Here is a 16696-nt window from a genome sequence, read left to right as displayed (position 1 = left end):
TGTGTGTGTGTGTGTGTGTGTGTGTGTGTGTATTGTGTTTGTGGAGGCATTTAGAGGTCACTGTGATTTTTTTCATATTGGAATTGTGTGTATTGTGAGTGCTGAAGTGTTTAGAGGTCACTGTGATGTATTTGTGATTTCAGAGTTGTGATGTTTGTGTGTGTGTATTGTGTTTGTGGAGGCATTTAGAGGTCACTGTGATGTTTTTGGGACATCACAGTTGTGGTCTGTGTGTGTGTGTGTGTATTGTGTTTGTGGAGGCATTTAGAGGTCACTGTGATGTTTTTGGGACATCACAGTTGTGGTCTTCATGTTTGTGTGTGTGTGTTGTGTTTGTGGAGGCATTTAGAGGTCACTGTGATGTTTTTCATATTGGAATTGTATGTGTGGAAGCCTTTAGAGGTCAGAGTGATGTTTTTTGCGATATCACAGTTTTGGTCTGTGTGTGTGTGTGTGCGTATTGTGTTTGCGGAGGCATTTAGAGGTCACTGTGATGTTTTTGTGATATTGGAGTTGTGATGTGTGTGAGTGTGGAAGTGCTGAGAGGTCACTGTGATTTTTTTAGATGTTGGAACTGTGTGTGTTTGTGTGTTGTTGGTGATGTTTTGGTTCTATTTCTGTCTGGTGGGTTCAGAATGAGTCACTGCAGCGGTTGTGGTGACATCACCTCGTCTGCGTCGACAGCTGGTGCTTATAATAGAGCCAAACACATGCAGCCTTTCTATTTTTCTCTCCTGCTGTCATGCACCCGGTGTCTGTGAGCCTGTGGAAGACATTAGCATACAGTGGCAGAATGAAGAATATACTTCACTTCTCCAAACCTTGTGTTCTCACCACCAAGCCTCATTCATGCTGACTCAACACTTCATCCACTAACCAGCTTAAACTGTTTCAAGGGTCTACAAAAGTTAATGATTAAGCAGGAGGCAAGTTACCAAGAATTTTCTGTTCAGAAAAGAAGGCTGACGCCCTTACCACTGCAAATCCTCCGGCTGCTTTGAGAGCAATGACCTCTGTGCCATGCAGAGTGACTGTGGCAGTCTGTTGTGCAACACCCCTGCATGCTGATGTGCTCAGTAACGTAAACACTAGTCATTCAAAGTGTGTGTACAAATTCTATAGGTTAAACACTTCATTTCAATTTGGACAGGAGGCTTTAGCTGGAGATGTACTCCTCACTGCTCTTTTTAATAGTCTCTTTGACCAGGAACAATGGGTCAGAGAAGGATAAAGGTAACATTACTTGTTTCAGAATGTAGAATGTGTTGTACAGTATTTCTCAGCTGTGAACAGATGTGACTTTCAAGCCTATTTTAAAATACTATAAATATTATATATATTTTTTTTACATTTACATTTAGTCATTTAGCGGACGCTTTTATCCAAAGCGACTTACAAAGAGTTTAAGGAGCAATAAGCGATATGTCACACAGGAGCAATAATACAATAGGTGCTAATACAAAGTTACTGGTTTCAACAAAAGCTAGACCACTACCTGTTGAGAGAAAGAGAGAGGGTTAGTTTTAAACAAATAAATATGTTTTGTTTCATTGTGTGATTATTTGAGTTAACTGAAATCAAATCAAATAATTAAAATTAAAATAATGAATTGTAATCAAATAAAATATAGATTAACATAAAATTAATAACTGAGAATAAATAAAAACTATAAAATAAAAATAAAATAAATACATCTAAATTACAAAAGTAAATCAAATAAAAAAAATATTTAAAAAATTAAAACTACAAAATTGCTATTTAAAAAATAATTAAAATAACTAAAATGTTAAAATTAAAACATTAATAAAACTACACTAAAGAACTATAATACAATATAATATTGTGACGTGTGAACAATAACGTAAAACAGTAGTAAATAATCGTTTACAATTACAAGAAAAACAATTATAATTATTTTAAAGGTCGAGAATCACACGATTAACAAATAAAACTGATGGATTACAGTAATAAGAATTTGAATGAACAAATCTGCTCAACTGTCTAAAAATAGTCGCAATGCCAAAAAAAATGTAATCCCAAAAACCAAAAGCTTCATTCTCTTCTGGCAAAACAAAACAATCTTTATTTTTTGTGATTTTTCATGTAAAATGCGATCTGAACCTGTGCTAATCAAAGGAAATGATTATACTATGTGCATATGGCCTGTGTTTGTAAATGTGTGCTTACTGTACAGTATGTGTGCTCGCTCTCTTTGTGCTCCTGGTGTCACTCTGGTTTGTTTACATACAGGCTTGTTATTCCGGTCTCTTTAAAACAGACAGTCCCTTTAATTCTCCCGGTCTCTCTCTCTCTCTTACACACATCTGTTAGTCATGGCAGTGAGACAGCGATGCTTTGGCATGTCCTTCACCGATGATTGTGGCCGGCGTCTGTATAAGGCTCAGCACACAGCTTCTTATATAAGCTTGATTCAGAGCGGCGTTTCATAAGATGAATGCAATTATTTGCACAGAAAGGGCCAGTTCTGCCATGCTTTGGATGGTGCTTACATAATAGGCTGGTGAAAAGACACAGGAGAGCTTTAGAGAAACACCAGTAGGGCTTTACTAGGCGTTTGTTCCCACACAAATGCTTCTGGGTCACTGGTCTGTTGCACCCTTCGGTGCAGAGTAGGGCAGGGCAAAGCTCATGGGTTCGATACAGAAAGTCATACAGGTTTGAAATGACAAGAGGGCATGTGAATGATGAATTTTCATTTTGAAATTGAACTACTCCTTTAAACAATGGCTAGAGACCTCCCTGTTGAAAAAGAAACAATAGAAACCATTAAATAAGTTGTATTAGTTTTAAATGTTTTCAAGGGATTTGCATTGGTTTTAATGAAAACTGTGGTGTCTACTGGTATCCCTGCTGAAAAAAACAATAGAACCCCAACAGAAACCATTACAGAAATTGTAATTTTTACAATAAAATACCATTATGAACCATTCGATTTTTCCATTAAAACCATTACAAAATGCCTTTTTGTAGTGTGTATTGGGCATTATTCCAGTAGGATTTAACATCCCACCAATAGAATACATCACATACCAGTAGAACCATTACAGTTTCCATTTAAACCAATACAAATCCCTTTAAACCCACTAAAACCATTATAATTTCATTGATGGTTTCTATTGTTTTTTCAGCAGGGCCTGCTGAAAAAAACAATAGAAACCACTAAAGAAGTTGTAATGGTTTAAATGGTTAAATGGTTATAAAATCTCAGCCGGCTAGGTCACTTTCGCTCTCATAGCACTAAGGGGATTTTCACCAAGTGATAACGATGTGTTTAGTAAAAAAAACGCTCAACTTCCGGTGAACCGACAGCACTACAGGTGAGCATTGTTAAGTGCCTTTGTGATCATGCCTCTAGTAAGTGCAAAAATCCACTTGTACCTTGAAACGGATAGCCTGAAGCGCTTCTCCTTTTTGGTTGTCGACGTATGGAGTTTGAATAATTATACTCATGTTGTTCATCGTAACCCTATGTGCATCCTGAAGCGAAACGCCATTGTTCCCTATGGCGCCGGATGTAACAGCCTGGCTGAGATTTTGGCGGAAGTACGTCATCGACTCTTATGCATATACCCCATTCCTATTGTAACCATTAAATCCATTCGATTTTCTCTTGTGTTTTGGGCAGCGTTCTATTGTTTTTTTCAGCTCTTGACCCGTTGGCAAGAGAGAGAAAAGAGCAGAGAACGTGTGATGAAATGATGTGTAATACAACACATTATGAATACCTTCCCAGTGCGATAAGAATTCATTTTTGATGCTTTATAAACACAAGTTTAAGTGTTGCCATAATAAACAACGCGTGGTCATGAAGCGGACATGCTCTTGCGTACTGTCAGTGATGAATGGGAAGGTCTTGTCCTCTGCTGGCTGACGTCCGCGCGCACATGAGGCATATCTGTGACGTGGGTCTCTCTCGTGCCGAGGGGGCGTGTCCTCGCGGGAGTAAAACCGATCGGCTCACTGACTTTACCGTCATTCCGGTACTGATCGCTGGTGCTGAACGCTTACAACGCACGACCCGAAGAATTCATAAAAACACGCGTTAGGGCAGTTTCCTGTATTGTTTGTTTATTGCGTTATTTATGTGCATGTGACGTGCGCGCTTCGTGGACCGTTTTACGCGAAGCTCTATTTCGCTCAAGGACATTGACCGCGACTGTACGTGTCATTACCTGAGGAATACACCTGTCCGACAAGACTGCACGATAAACGATAAAGCTGCATCAGACGGGAATTTAAAGTGACATTAAGACAGAGCACGAGACGTTTGCTGTCAGTTTCTTAAGCCATAATGCCGAGTATAAGACAGTCGTACACGGTGACTGTCCCGGAGGAGCCGCCGGCATCGGTCTTCCCTTTCATCAAACCGGATCTGCGCAGAAAGAGTCCAACCATGTCCCGATCTATGCTGGTGTCCACGTTCGTGGGTCTTCTCATTAACCAGGCTAAGGTAAGCCTAAATAGTCCAGAAGCGTAAACTGCGCTGGAAACCGTGCGCAAACTACGTTTAGTGGTGAAACTCGTTACCACCAACAACACAAAACATCTGAGCCACAATACACGAATACAATAACGATATGTGATATTTGCACATTCTAGGACGGATCGTGTTTGGTAAATATGACTCTAGATCCGAAAACGCAGAAGTGCAAAGTAGACGCGTACAGATGTGGACTGCGCCGCTGCTATCTTTATGAAGTAGAATGGTTTTACAAAAGTATAAGTATTGGTGGTAAAACAACATTGAATGGACCTGCTTGTTTTAATCAACTAACGTTACCAGACGCAACGCGTCTGAAACGCTCTCCCGTTATACATAATTGTAGGATTGTATTGTATATCTCTGCTTTTTGTCTGTAGAGTATTTGTTGAGTATAATGCAAGCGCTGTGTGTAATATAAAAAATAAAGTAAACGCTGACAGCAAGCATTGTTACGTAACGCCGGTTGTCGAGCCGCTGGCTATGAGTACGCGACTGACACCATCTACCTGCGCAGCTGTTGCGTCGCGTTACGTGCGTTAATCACTCACGGCGGACGGTTTACCTCATAAGCAGTATCCATTTGAACGTAAATCGCAACGGTCGACATCGAGTCATGATGTTGAGTCATATTACCCTCAAAAAACACATTGCTAGGATGACTGCATCATCTTTAGTGCACCAGGTTTGTACTGTAGGCTTCTAGACATTCAGAGTCAGCCCACATGGAAACTACTGTATTTACTATGGTAAACTGTAGTACAGTTCTTACATAATAAAGTGCTTGTGAACTTCACCATAGTGAATATTACAGTAAAGTATACTAATGTAGTATAAATAATAATGTATACAGAATACTGTAATATACGTTAAAAGTGTAGTACTAACTGTATACTATATAGTACACTAAAGTATAGTATGGTCATTTTATGTGGAATCATTAACAAGCAACTGCGTTGGAAAAACTGAGAGAACTTTGGATAAAAGTGTCTGGCAAATGCATACATGTAAATTAAATATCCATTAAGGCGGCAAAGCTTATATGCAGTAATAATTGACAAGCGTAGCGTTTAGTTGATAAGCGTCATGTTATCAACTAGTGGAGTGGCCATGACACATTGACCAGCGTTTGTTATGCAACCAAGAAACAATTAGATGGTGTATTGTTTAAAAGGACTACGTAAGCAATGTGGTAATCTGTGTATTCAGCAAAGACATTCCAAGAATCACCAGCAGGTCTTTTTCTTCACACGCATGGGACTTTAATGAGTACTGAACATAGTTTCACTAGTATCTCTTAATCGGGATTGTTAATCATAAAGATAACAGTGTAATGCCGTGGCTTATCATTAACAAATAGGGTTGCGTTTGGGTTACAGTGAGCAGATGTTCTGGATTTTGGTCTTTTATTTTGAAATTGTAGCCAATAAAAACATTGTCTTGTACACTAGACAGTAAATATTAGCACATTATAAAGAAGAGCACTGAGCGTCATTTTAAAGGGATGGAATAAAAATTCTTTCGTTATTTATGTCACAAACGAAGATATTTTGAAGAACGTTGGTAACCAAGGACATTTCCCCCCATTGACTTCCATTGTATGGATACAAACCACTGAGACATTTCTCAAAATATCTTCTTTTGTGTTCCACAGAATAATAAATCGTCATATAAATGTTTTGAAGATACACGATGACAGAATGTTTATTTTTGCGTGAACTATCACTTTAAGTGACTCGGTACAGTACGAACACGTGACTAACCTTTTGGGAACGGAGCTCATTGAGTTCTTGTGATTGTGACAGCCGCGGCTTCTAGAAACTAAGGTCAGGACACAGTGTTCCCGTTCGCTTTCTTTCAAGCTGTGCCAGCCAATAAGCTCGCAGCCCTCCGAAGATATCTGAAGAGGCAGACGCCGCGAGACCCTGCCGTCCGTGTGCCGTCCGGCCGAGCCGCTCCTGTCCGTTTGCTTTGAGAGTTGGGTGTGAAGACCAGAGATGGACCCAGCTGAGTCAGGCCATCTGTTCCACCTCTCTCATCTTCTGTAGGGAAGAAACATGTCATCAGAGGCTTCTCATCCCGTTTGGGCATGAAGTAAATAAATCAATAAAGGAAGCTGATAGCGATGCTGATGCATGTGTTTTCAGAGGTGTTCCTTTGGATCCGTTTAATCAAACATCAGCGACACCTCTAAAACATCCCCACGATGAGAGCGTGACGCACAAGAACTTGTGAACGTTAGTGCTGCTATTCCAAGACTTGACACATCACCTTAACAGTGATTCTGAATGTGACTCATTCTTCATCTTCTCGTTGTGTTATGTCACGGTCAACAGGCTGAGCGCTCGCGTCGAGAATATCCAACCTCACATCATCAGCATGCCTCACCGACCTGTCAGAATTTCACACGGATGCGCTGGATGTGGTTGTTTGCCGTTGAATAAATGGCTCATGGTTTTCGTCGTGCCGTGGCAGATGGGCATTGTTTGTTTGCGCGAAGTCTTCGACAGCAGGGGTCTCGGCCTAAATCTGCTAGCTTGCTATTTAATGCCCCGGAGAAAGTGCTTGGGTCAGCTCGCGCACAAACGCACTGGTTTGCTGTACAACAACACATGCATGTACCGTGCGACATACATCTTTACAGAAAAATCTAAATCTTTTTTGTGTTAGTCAGTGAATGTTGTCACGTCTTACGTCATGAGTTGTCAACAATCTGTGGCGAGCAAACCATGTGGCCGGTGTGAGTCACAGGCTTTAGTCATATTCAAATCTACTTCAGCCGTGTTTTTTACCGATCATCTCTGGCTAACATGCAGATCACATAACTCAAAGGTCACTTTAGAAATCCCACTGACCTCTTTATTTTCCTCACAGAACTCGAAGCACGCTCAGGGTCTGGTGGGCCTCAGGAATCTTGGGAATACTGTGAGTATTTCTCAGCAACGTGCCGTGTTAAACCTTTACGAATTGAACCACAGTTTAACTGTGGGAGCATCAAACGCAAACCATCTCACTTCTGTCTCTGTAGTGTTTCATGAACTCCATACTTCAGTGTTTGAGCAACACTCACGATCTGAGGGATTACTGTCTGCGCAACACACACCGCGTCGACCTCAACAACAACTGCAGGGCCAAAGCCGCACTGATGGAGGGTGAGACGCGCAGATATCTATGAGAACGTCACAGCGCACAGATGTTTGATTCATGGATGTGAAAATAAGCGCGTGTTTCTTTCTCCAGAGTTCGCCAAACTCACTCAGACTCTTTGGACGTCAGCTAGCAATGAGGCCATCAGCCCATCAGACTTCAAAATGCAGATCCAGAAATACGCCCCTCGATTCGTGGGCTACAAGTAAGTAACAACATCATATCGCTGCTGTGCTTCTGAAACCTCATATCTCCATAAATCATTATTATTAGTCATCCTTTATGTTTGTCGCTGGGTTTTGCAAATATCTAACCAATAGTGCTTGTCGACTTTGACAACACAGTATTTCGTTTTTTTGTCCATTTCCTGAAAAACTACGGATTTGGACATCCTAGGTTTCAAAAGGACAGCGACGAGATTTTTAGTTGGTTTTTCAATTCAATTATCTTAACAATAAAATCTTTAAAACAAAATATATTCAATGGTCGTTTGTCACGTTTCCGGGTTTCTCAGCAACGGAAGTCGTCAGTAGCCAGGTTTCCATTACAGATTTGTGAAAAACTAAATGTTGATTAAAAAAATACGCGAAATTGACGCGTTTCCATTGGGCGCTTTTTCAATGCCTTATTTCAATTTGCGCATTTTGAAGGGTAAACTTCTGTTTTTGGGTAAACTTCTATAGCGGTGAAGGGAGACTACCACAAGTATATTTTTTGCGTTCTCATTTTCTCAAACGGCAAAAGAAAAACTCAACGATAGTGTTTTCACTACTTTCAACAAAATAAAAAATAGAGAAAGTCTGATGACGGCAGTCAAAAGAGAGATTTATGTCAAATTTACCGTGACTTCCGTATAAGAAACACCCTCGCATTAACGTTAACTATTTTTTTGTAATTTGATGCAAAGGTAATATAATACAAAGGTACAATTTTGTGCCGCTTTTGCTCAAAACGTGAAAAAGCTGGATCAATAACGGGGTAACACCATGTCTACATCAGACGCAATGTGGAGCTACGCGACAAAAGACGCAATAGAACGCATTAGAACCCATTATAATTGGGTTGCACACGCAACAATCCCATTAGAACAAGCCGCGTGTCGTGTCCGGTGTAGACGTGGTGTTAGAAGTATAATGTAATTTAAAATTATTTTACATTTTAAGCATGAACTTGATGCTTGTGTTATTTTGTTGCTCATAGTGGATATATCTTGTTTTAAGGATGTTTCGATCATTTTGTTGGAAGACAAGACAAAAAAAACGTGTTAGAAATTGTTTAAAAATTCGTGCTGGCAAAACAACTGAATAATCCCACTGTCATCAATACAACCTGCTTACAATCAAATCATGCAAAATACAGTTTTGCGGTCTGTAAATATTCTCGATCACTATGTGCAGGTGTGGCAAAAAGTTCATTTTGGACCTTGACTGATTTCATTTTTTCTGTCTCATAGTCAACAAGACGCTCAGGAGTTTTTGAGGTTTCTGTTGGATGGGCTTCATAATGAAGTCAACAGGGTGACAGTGAAATCCAAAGCCCCGGTGGAAGACTTTGATCATCTCTCGTAAGTACGCATTGTGTTTGAGTCTCAGGCACGATAGATCGATAGCTATAGTGATTTATTTTTGAAATATGTGACCCTGGACAACAATTCTTTTATGCCAAAAATCATGAGGATACTAAGTAAAAATCATGTTCCATGAAGATATTTTGTAAATTTTCTACCGTAAATATATCGAATCTTTATTTTTGCGAGTGGATGCAGCAAAATGGCCGGAAACACGCTAACAAACTTCGCTCGCCGCTGCTCGCTCTTTGGGAATTACCCACACAAGTTTGGTATCTCTGTAAAGCTTAGAATCTACACTCCACAACGTCATTACAGCGGTAAGCCAATAGAGAGCGTTAAAACGAACTTGTTTCTTCTTACCAACGGCCTGCCACAGCGCCTCTGATTAACTACTTTAAAGGCGATTTTCTCAATATTTCGATTTTTTTGCACTCTCAGATTCCAGATTTTCAAATATTGTTCCAATCCTACCAAACCACACATCAATGGATATATTATTCAGCTTTCAGATGATGTATAAATCTCAATTTCGAAAAATCGACCCTTATGACTGGTTTTGCGGTCCGGGGTCACCTATGTTTAATCCGATTGGTTGATCATGTTGTAATCCGGGGTCTTAAACTGAATGTGTGTTATCTGCAGGGACGACGAGAAAAGCAAGAGAATGTGGAACAAGTACCTGGAGAGCGAGGACAGCAAAGTAGTGGGTGAGACGCTTTGCAATATTAACACTGCGTGTTTGTGCGTGTGTGTGTTTTCTGCTCCGGTTAGTAAACGTTCTTCTCGATTTTCTATCGCAGATCTGTTTGTCGGTCAGCTGAAGAGCACATTGACATGCAGCGAGTGCGGTTACTGCTCAACTGTCTTCGATCCTTTTTGGGATCTGTCTCTACCTATCGCAAAGGTGAATATACACACAGACACGTGTGTGTGTTTATGTGTTACTAAACGCATAATAAACAACTGTTGTGCTTCTTTAGACCTCAGGAGAAGTGAGTTTGATGGATTGCCTTCGTCTTTTCACAAAAGAGGATGTGTTAGATGGCAATGAGAGACCAGTAAGTGTACAGTATACAGTCGGTGTATACACGTGTGTACAGTATAGACACATCCTGATCATCTCTCTTCTTTCATGCAGACATGCCACAGATGTAAAGCCAGACGGAAATGCACCAAGAAATTTACGATTCAGAAATTTCCCAAAATCCTGGTGCTTCGTATCCTTTTTAAAAACAGACAGCCGGAATAAATCACATTATGAAAGCTTATTAATAATTCAGCATGCGTGAAACGGTTTGATCTTAACTCTTGGACTCTCAGATCTGAAACGATTCTCAGAGTGTCGGGTCCGAACCAGCAAACTGTCCACGTTTGTCAACTTTCCTCTCAAAGACCTGGACCTCAGGGAGTTTGCCTCCAATAACTGCAGTAAGTCCTGCAACATACTGGATTAATTGTGTTCCCTCTGTGTTTGTATTATGCTCCAGGTTTATTGTGTTTGATTGTTCTTTGTGTATTTACAGTAAACACAGTGTATAATCTGTACGCCGTGTCGAATCACAGCGGGACGTCTTTGGGTGGGCATTACACGGCGTACTGCCGCAGTCCCTGTACAGGAGAGTGGTACACCTACAATGACTCCAGGTACATACGCATGACTCCAAAAGATGTATAAAGAAATAACATGTTGTAAGATTATAAGCATGTGCTTTAGCATCGCAGTCTATCAAAACCATTTGACACCTGACGACAAATGATCCCAGAGCCTTTCTTCTGTGAATTAAGAACAATCACAGACGAGATCTCGTTGATATCTCAGTTATTTCACCTTGACATAGGGCTGGGTTTTGCGACCAAAAATCGATTCTTATTTATATGGTTTCGATTCGATTCAATATCGATTAGTTATCAGTACTTGGATTAAAATGCTAGTTTTGCAGACATGGAATCCATATATGCTGGTAACTGAAACCCTCCTACTCAGCTGTATTAGTGAAATACACATTCACGTCTACAGAGCCCACACAATTATGTTTGGAATTACTTTTTATTTTTACTTTGCGTAACCAACATTTTTATATTTGAAATCCATAACAATATGAAACATGTTTATAAAATTCAAACAGATTTCAACATTCAAAACAGGCCCATAAATATCAGCGCGAGTGATGGCGATCCTTGAAAAGCACACGCATTAAGAATCGATTCTGGGATTTCCCGAATCGATATTGTTTCGTTAAATTGAAGATCGAGTACAATCGAAGAATCAATATTTTTTGCATCTCAGATATTTGAGAAAAAGAGTCAGAAATCTCACAAAAGTCTCTGACATTAGAGTTTCAGAAGAGTCAATATTATTGAAGATCTCGATGTGAACTCACAACATTACCCAAATCTATTTGAATTTGACTTGTCCATACTATCCGTTATTTTGTTTGTTTGTTTACTGAATGTGTGCAGAATTCTCATCGTCTCTCTCTCTCAGGGTGAGCCCCATGTCGTCCAGCCAGGTGCGCAGCAGCGATGCATATGTTCTCTTCTACGAATCTGCAGTCTCATCACGAATGTGAACAATCTCACACGGAGGCTGAAACAGTCTTGGATTAAAACAACGTTTCTGATGCTCTTGCACTGGGTCTACATACTCCGATCCCGGGACTCAATTCCAGTGGAGGGCCATGGGACTGTTAACCAAGGGGAAGTGAATAAAAGTCATGGACTGAGATGAGAGTTTAGACTGAACTGTAGTGTAAGGGCTTCTCCATGCATCACGCATCTTAAATGAGGCTGAAACGGCGGACGATGAACGAGGGATATGAACTACTACCTCGAATAAGCAAGATGTGTGTGTGTGTGTGTGTGTGTGTGTGTGTGTGTGTGTGTGTGTGTGTGTGTGTGTGTGTGTGTGTGTGTGTGTGTGTGTGTGTGTGTGTGTGTGTGTGTGTGTGTGTGTGTGTGTGTGTGTGTGTGAGACTGGTATTTTAGGACTCTATGCACTGTGTAACCGGAGCTGTCTGGCTCTACAGTCGGTCACCATAACACAACCCCAATCCTTACCGTATTTAATTTATTAACATTAGTTTAACGTTTAATTTAAAAATAAATGAATGCTTTTTACTCGGAGCAAAATGAGGTCATGCAGAGAGACCATATAGGTCAATAGAGGATGTTTTAATGGATTGTTTACTATTTCAAACAGAAGATACGCCTCCTTTGGGCAATTTGGTCACTTTTGAGAGATTATGCACGTTGAAGGGCATTGTTTTACACTCTTGCATGACTCTTCGACATTACAGAGATGATTGTATGGTTGCTTTCCTCTGGGGGCCAGGTGTTGTTTAACCCAATATAAACTATGAATATTTCATTCATCTGTATAATTTTGCTAACTCGACGTTTTTCCTCCAGGGGGAATATAAGCTTTGGAAGAGGCCTTAATATGTTTTCCTCATTCTGTCAGGGACAGTATATATTCTTTTGAGAATGAGTCTGAATCAGACAGAAAGCCACCAGGAGGATGCATGTGTGTAAGAGAGAGAGAGAGAGAGAGCGAGTGTGTCTTTATGTGTTATTGCTCTATTTATAAAGTGAATGTTGTGAATGTAGATTTTTGTTGTGCTTAAACCAGACAATGTTTTTTTCTACAGAGAGATTTTAAATGAGTGCTAAGTTTGTGTCTGACATGTGACTAGTGTACTGCATATCAAATACCCTTGGCTTTTTAAAAGTCAAGTATGTAAACATGAATAAAAACAAATATCTACACCAACAGTTTTATCGGCATTACTACATTAGAAATAGGTTCACCTGAGATTTAAAATTCCATGATCATTTATTTGCCCATATGCTGTTCAAAATCTGCATATGACGTTTTCTTCAGCGGAATACAAAAGAAGATATTTTGAGAAATGTCTCAGTGGTTTTGTGTTCATACAATGGAAGTCAATGTGATTTAGTGTTGTTTGGTTACCAATATTCTTCAGAAGAAAGAAAGTCATACAGGTTGATAAAAAATGCTTCATTTTTGAATGAACTATCCCTTTAACTATTATGTGCCAGAAAAAGCTTTTCTGTAGAGAGAGAACAAGGTTAGATGTGCCTGTAAGTGCGCCATTGCATTATTACATTGTTCATTATGTTCATAAACATACACTCACCGGACACTTTATTAGGTACACTCTGCTAGTGTGAGGATGGAGCCCTGGTTGTCTTCAAAACTGCCTTCATGGCATGAATTCATGAAGGTGCTGGAAACATTCTTCAGAGATTCTGCCTTTTATTGACATGAAAGCATCACACAGTTGCTGCAGATTTATCAGCTGCAAGTAATGATGCAAATCTCCCTTTCACTACATATTAAACTAGATTGATATCTGAGGACACACACTATTTGTGTGCGGCGTAATCTCTTTTCATTTTTGACATGGCACAGCTGTCACTGGCATCATTCTTTTAATGGAGAATTCACATTTTTATGGCCCAAAGTTATAGATGCTCTCTCTTTTCAGTTTATTATCATTCACTTTTGGACCTTTTAGTTTTATCTTTGTCAGCTCTCATGATATTGGTCTTTTAAGTTTGTTATGAAAGAAAAGGCTAAACCAAATAATCAAAGGAAACTATTATTTTCCACGAGACGGACAGTTTCAGTGTACTGTCACTAGAGGGCGATGTTAGTTTTCTCTCGTTTTATGAGAACTTAAAAGGATACTTCACCCAAAAATGAAAATTCTATCATTTACTCACCTTCAAGTTGTTCCAAACCTGTATCATTTTTTTGTTCTGTTGAACACCGAATTAGATATTTTGAAGAATTTAGGAAAGCAAACACTTTTAAAAAGACACTTTTTCCTACTATGGTAGTCAATGATGTCCCAGAAATGTCAGTTGCTGACATTTTTCCAAATATTTTCTTGGGGGGGGTTGACAGAATTTTCATTTTTGGGTGGAGTATCCCTTTAACTTAAAAGTCATAATGACTTTTATACTGCACAAACTTTATATTTTATCCCCCTACATCTGTGGGTACATTTGGTTTGGGTTTACTAGAACACACACACACATTTGTTTTTGGTATCTTTGTGGGGACTTGCCATAGACTTCTATTGTTTTATACTGACCTGGTGATGAACTGAACTGATGGCACCTGTACACACACACTTCATCAAGATGCTCATGCACAAACACACACACACACTTCTGGTCACCAGCCTCCTCACTATGACCTTTGCATACAGAATCCATCTAATGTCACTGAGCTTATTACTGTCACATGTTGTTTGTCAGTGTGCGCGTGTGTGTGTTTGTGCGCACATGAGCATCTTGATATAGATAAAGAAGCAGTCAATCAGTGCATTTTTGTCATTCAGGCACATAGAAGGCCCTAAAATGATTTGTGTGTGTGTGTGCATTATACATACAGTATAGATGTGTTCTGTCTGAGTGTTCTAGTGGCTTGGCCGTGTGTGTGCTCTTAGTGACTTTGCAGATTAGGTTTCCAGGCTTAGACAGATGATCTGTTCAAGAGAGCCCTATTTGTGAGAAGAAGGAGAGAATTATCTCACTTCTACTGGCTGCTGTAATTCAAGCCTTCTCTCTACTGTAGTGACAAACTGCTCTTTAACCCTTCTGTATATACAGCACACCACTAACCTCGACACCATCAGACTACACTAAAGCTCAATGACACAATTTTAATATACAGGGTTTGATAAATGATGTCCTTGGGTGTCATTTAAGTACAAAGTGACATTATACATTTTTTACATTTAAGAAAATCTAAAACGAATAAATATATATATATTAAAAAAAACATTAAATATCTAAAATATAAATAAAATATATACTGTAGGCTATATATAAGTATAATATTATATGTGAATAAAATCTAAAATATTTTTACAAGATAGATAAAACAGGCACAATGATTTTTGTTATGTTTTGAACCATACATACATTTCACTGTTCAAAATGAAGACAAAATAAATATCTGAAATTGCTTCATAAAGTAAACATCAATGTGGGACCAGTTGCCAAATCGTAGTTTTAAGAATGAAAAAGATGTTTCTGAAAAATCCAAAAAGTATTTGCAGATGCCGCTTGCTTTGGTATTTGGAGGGGAAAAGATTAACATCGCACATTATCAAGTATCCAAACACTTTGATGGGTCACTGTATAATGCTGGTGTACTTTTTGCTACTATACACAGTGATAGATTTATGATTGACAATATCAGACTGACAAAAGTTTTGCAATTCAGGGCCGATCTGTCTCTATAACATCCTCTTTGCCTTCAGATGTGCTCTGCATGTGGAATTAAACAGGAGTGTGTTTATAAAGCAGTAGCCGGCGAGGAAAGATAAATATTTGATGTGCTGATGTATTGGATGGTGAGAGAGAGAGAGTGAGAGAAGAGTAAAGAGAATGAGAGAGAATGAGAAAGACGAGAAGAGAGAGAGCAGAGTGAGATGAAGAGAGAGAGAGAGAGAGAGAGAGAGAGAGAGAGACTGCTTGCTCTTTTACCTGCTATTTTAACACACTTAGGTATATTTCTGGATTCGATCTGTCCGTTTTTTATTATTCTAACATAACAAATAAACCTTGCAGTTAAACACATTAAAGTGTTCTTATCTGAGTGGTTCCCCAGGATACAAACTCACTGTTGCTATATGTATATATATATATACATAACATTTTGCTTTTAAGGCCTTCACCTTCAAGCCAAACCATATAATAGGCCTGCTGGTGTAGTGGTTAGTGCTTTGGCTTTGTGATTGGTAAGTTGTTGGTTTGAGGCCTTGAATTTTTTTTATTTAACACAGGGGATCCTTATCTGACAGCAACATTCTTAGTTGTCATAATACGTTCTTCTGCTTTGATTGAAATGTTTAGTTATACCCCTGAAACTCTGAGAACCTACTTCTTGTGGTCCTGAAGGTCGACAGTGTAAATGTGAGACAAGCATAAACTTTCTATCTCATGGAACACAGGGGGAACGGTATCTGACAGCAAAATTCTCAACTGTCACATCCTTTCCCCATGCTATATCTGTCAAAATGTAGCTTTTAAGGGCTTCACCTTCAAACCAGACGGTACGATAGGCGTGCTGGTGTAGTGGTTAGCGCCTTTAGCGGGTTTGTACGGGCAGGTCGTTGGTTTGGCCTGCCTTGACTTTTTTCTCATTGATCACAGGGGAACCTTATCTGACAGCAACATTCTTAATTGTCATAATACGTTCTCCTGCTATGATTAAAAAATGCAGTCATATAAGTCAGTTCTCGAAATACCCGAACTTTAAAGTAAAAAATAAATGATAATGTGTTTCAAGTTATTAACAAATTAAATATAACAAGTAAATGATTTACACACCACTACTAACAGTTACAGAACGATTTAACTTTTTGAAATAATAATCATTGTCTTTAAGTTTTCATCAAGTAAGTAAAATAGCTAAAACTGTTTTTCATGAGTCTTTATAG

The 16696-nt window shown here is 39.2% G+C and overlaps 1 protein-coding gene across 2 annotated transcripts in view; it reads left to right on the top strand.

The window, feature by feature from the left end:
- Window positions 1–13013, top strand: part of usp2b (ubiquitin specific peptidase 2b) — a 31866-nt gene extending 18853 nt beyond the window's left edge. The window contains exons 1-12 of one of the 2 annotated variants that reach the window (XM_057322071.1): window positions 3984–4471; window positions 7376–7426; window positions 7530–7653; window positions 7742–7853; window positions 9102–9212; window positions 9861–9925; window positions 10019–10122; window positions 10199–10276; window positions 10357–10435; window positions 10539–10646; window positions 10742–10862; window positions 11704–13005. In XM_057322071.1, coding sequence (XP_057178054.1) covers window positions 4313–4471; window positions 7376–7426; window positions 7530–7653; window positions 7742–7853; window positions 9102–9212; window positions 9861–9925; window positions 10019–10122; window positions 10199–10276; window positions 10357–10435; window positions 10539–10646; window positions 10742–10862; window positions 11704–11788 — 1197 coding nt within the window. In that variant the 5' untranslated portion in view covers window positions 3984–4312 and the 3' untranslated portion in view covers window positions 11789–13005. Of the gene's footprint in view, window positions 1–3983; window positions 4472–7375; window positions 7427–7529; window positions 7654–7741; window positions 7854–9101; window positions 9213–9860; window positions 9926–10018; window positions 10123–10198; window positions 10277–10356; window positions 10436–10538; window positions 10647–10741; window positions 10863–11703 lie in introns of those variants that run through there. The other variant, XM_057322061.1, reaches the window with a different exon arrangement.
- Window positions 13014–16696: the final 3683 nt, after the last annotated feature.

Source organism: Triplophysa rosa, linkage group LG2, assembly GCF_024868665.1.
Source record: "Triplophysa rosa linkage group LG2, Trosa_1v2, whole genome shotgun sequence".
Taxonomy (NCBI): Eukaryota; Metazoa; Chordata; class Actinopteri; order Cypriniformes; family Nemacheilidae; genus Triplophysa; species Triplophysa rosa.
This window is presented reverse-complemented; position numbering and strand designations above follow the sequence as displayed.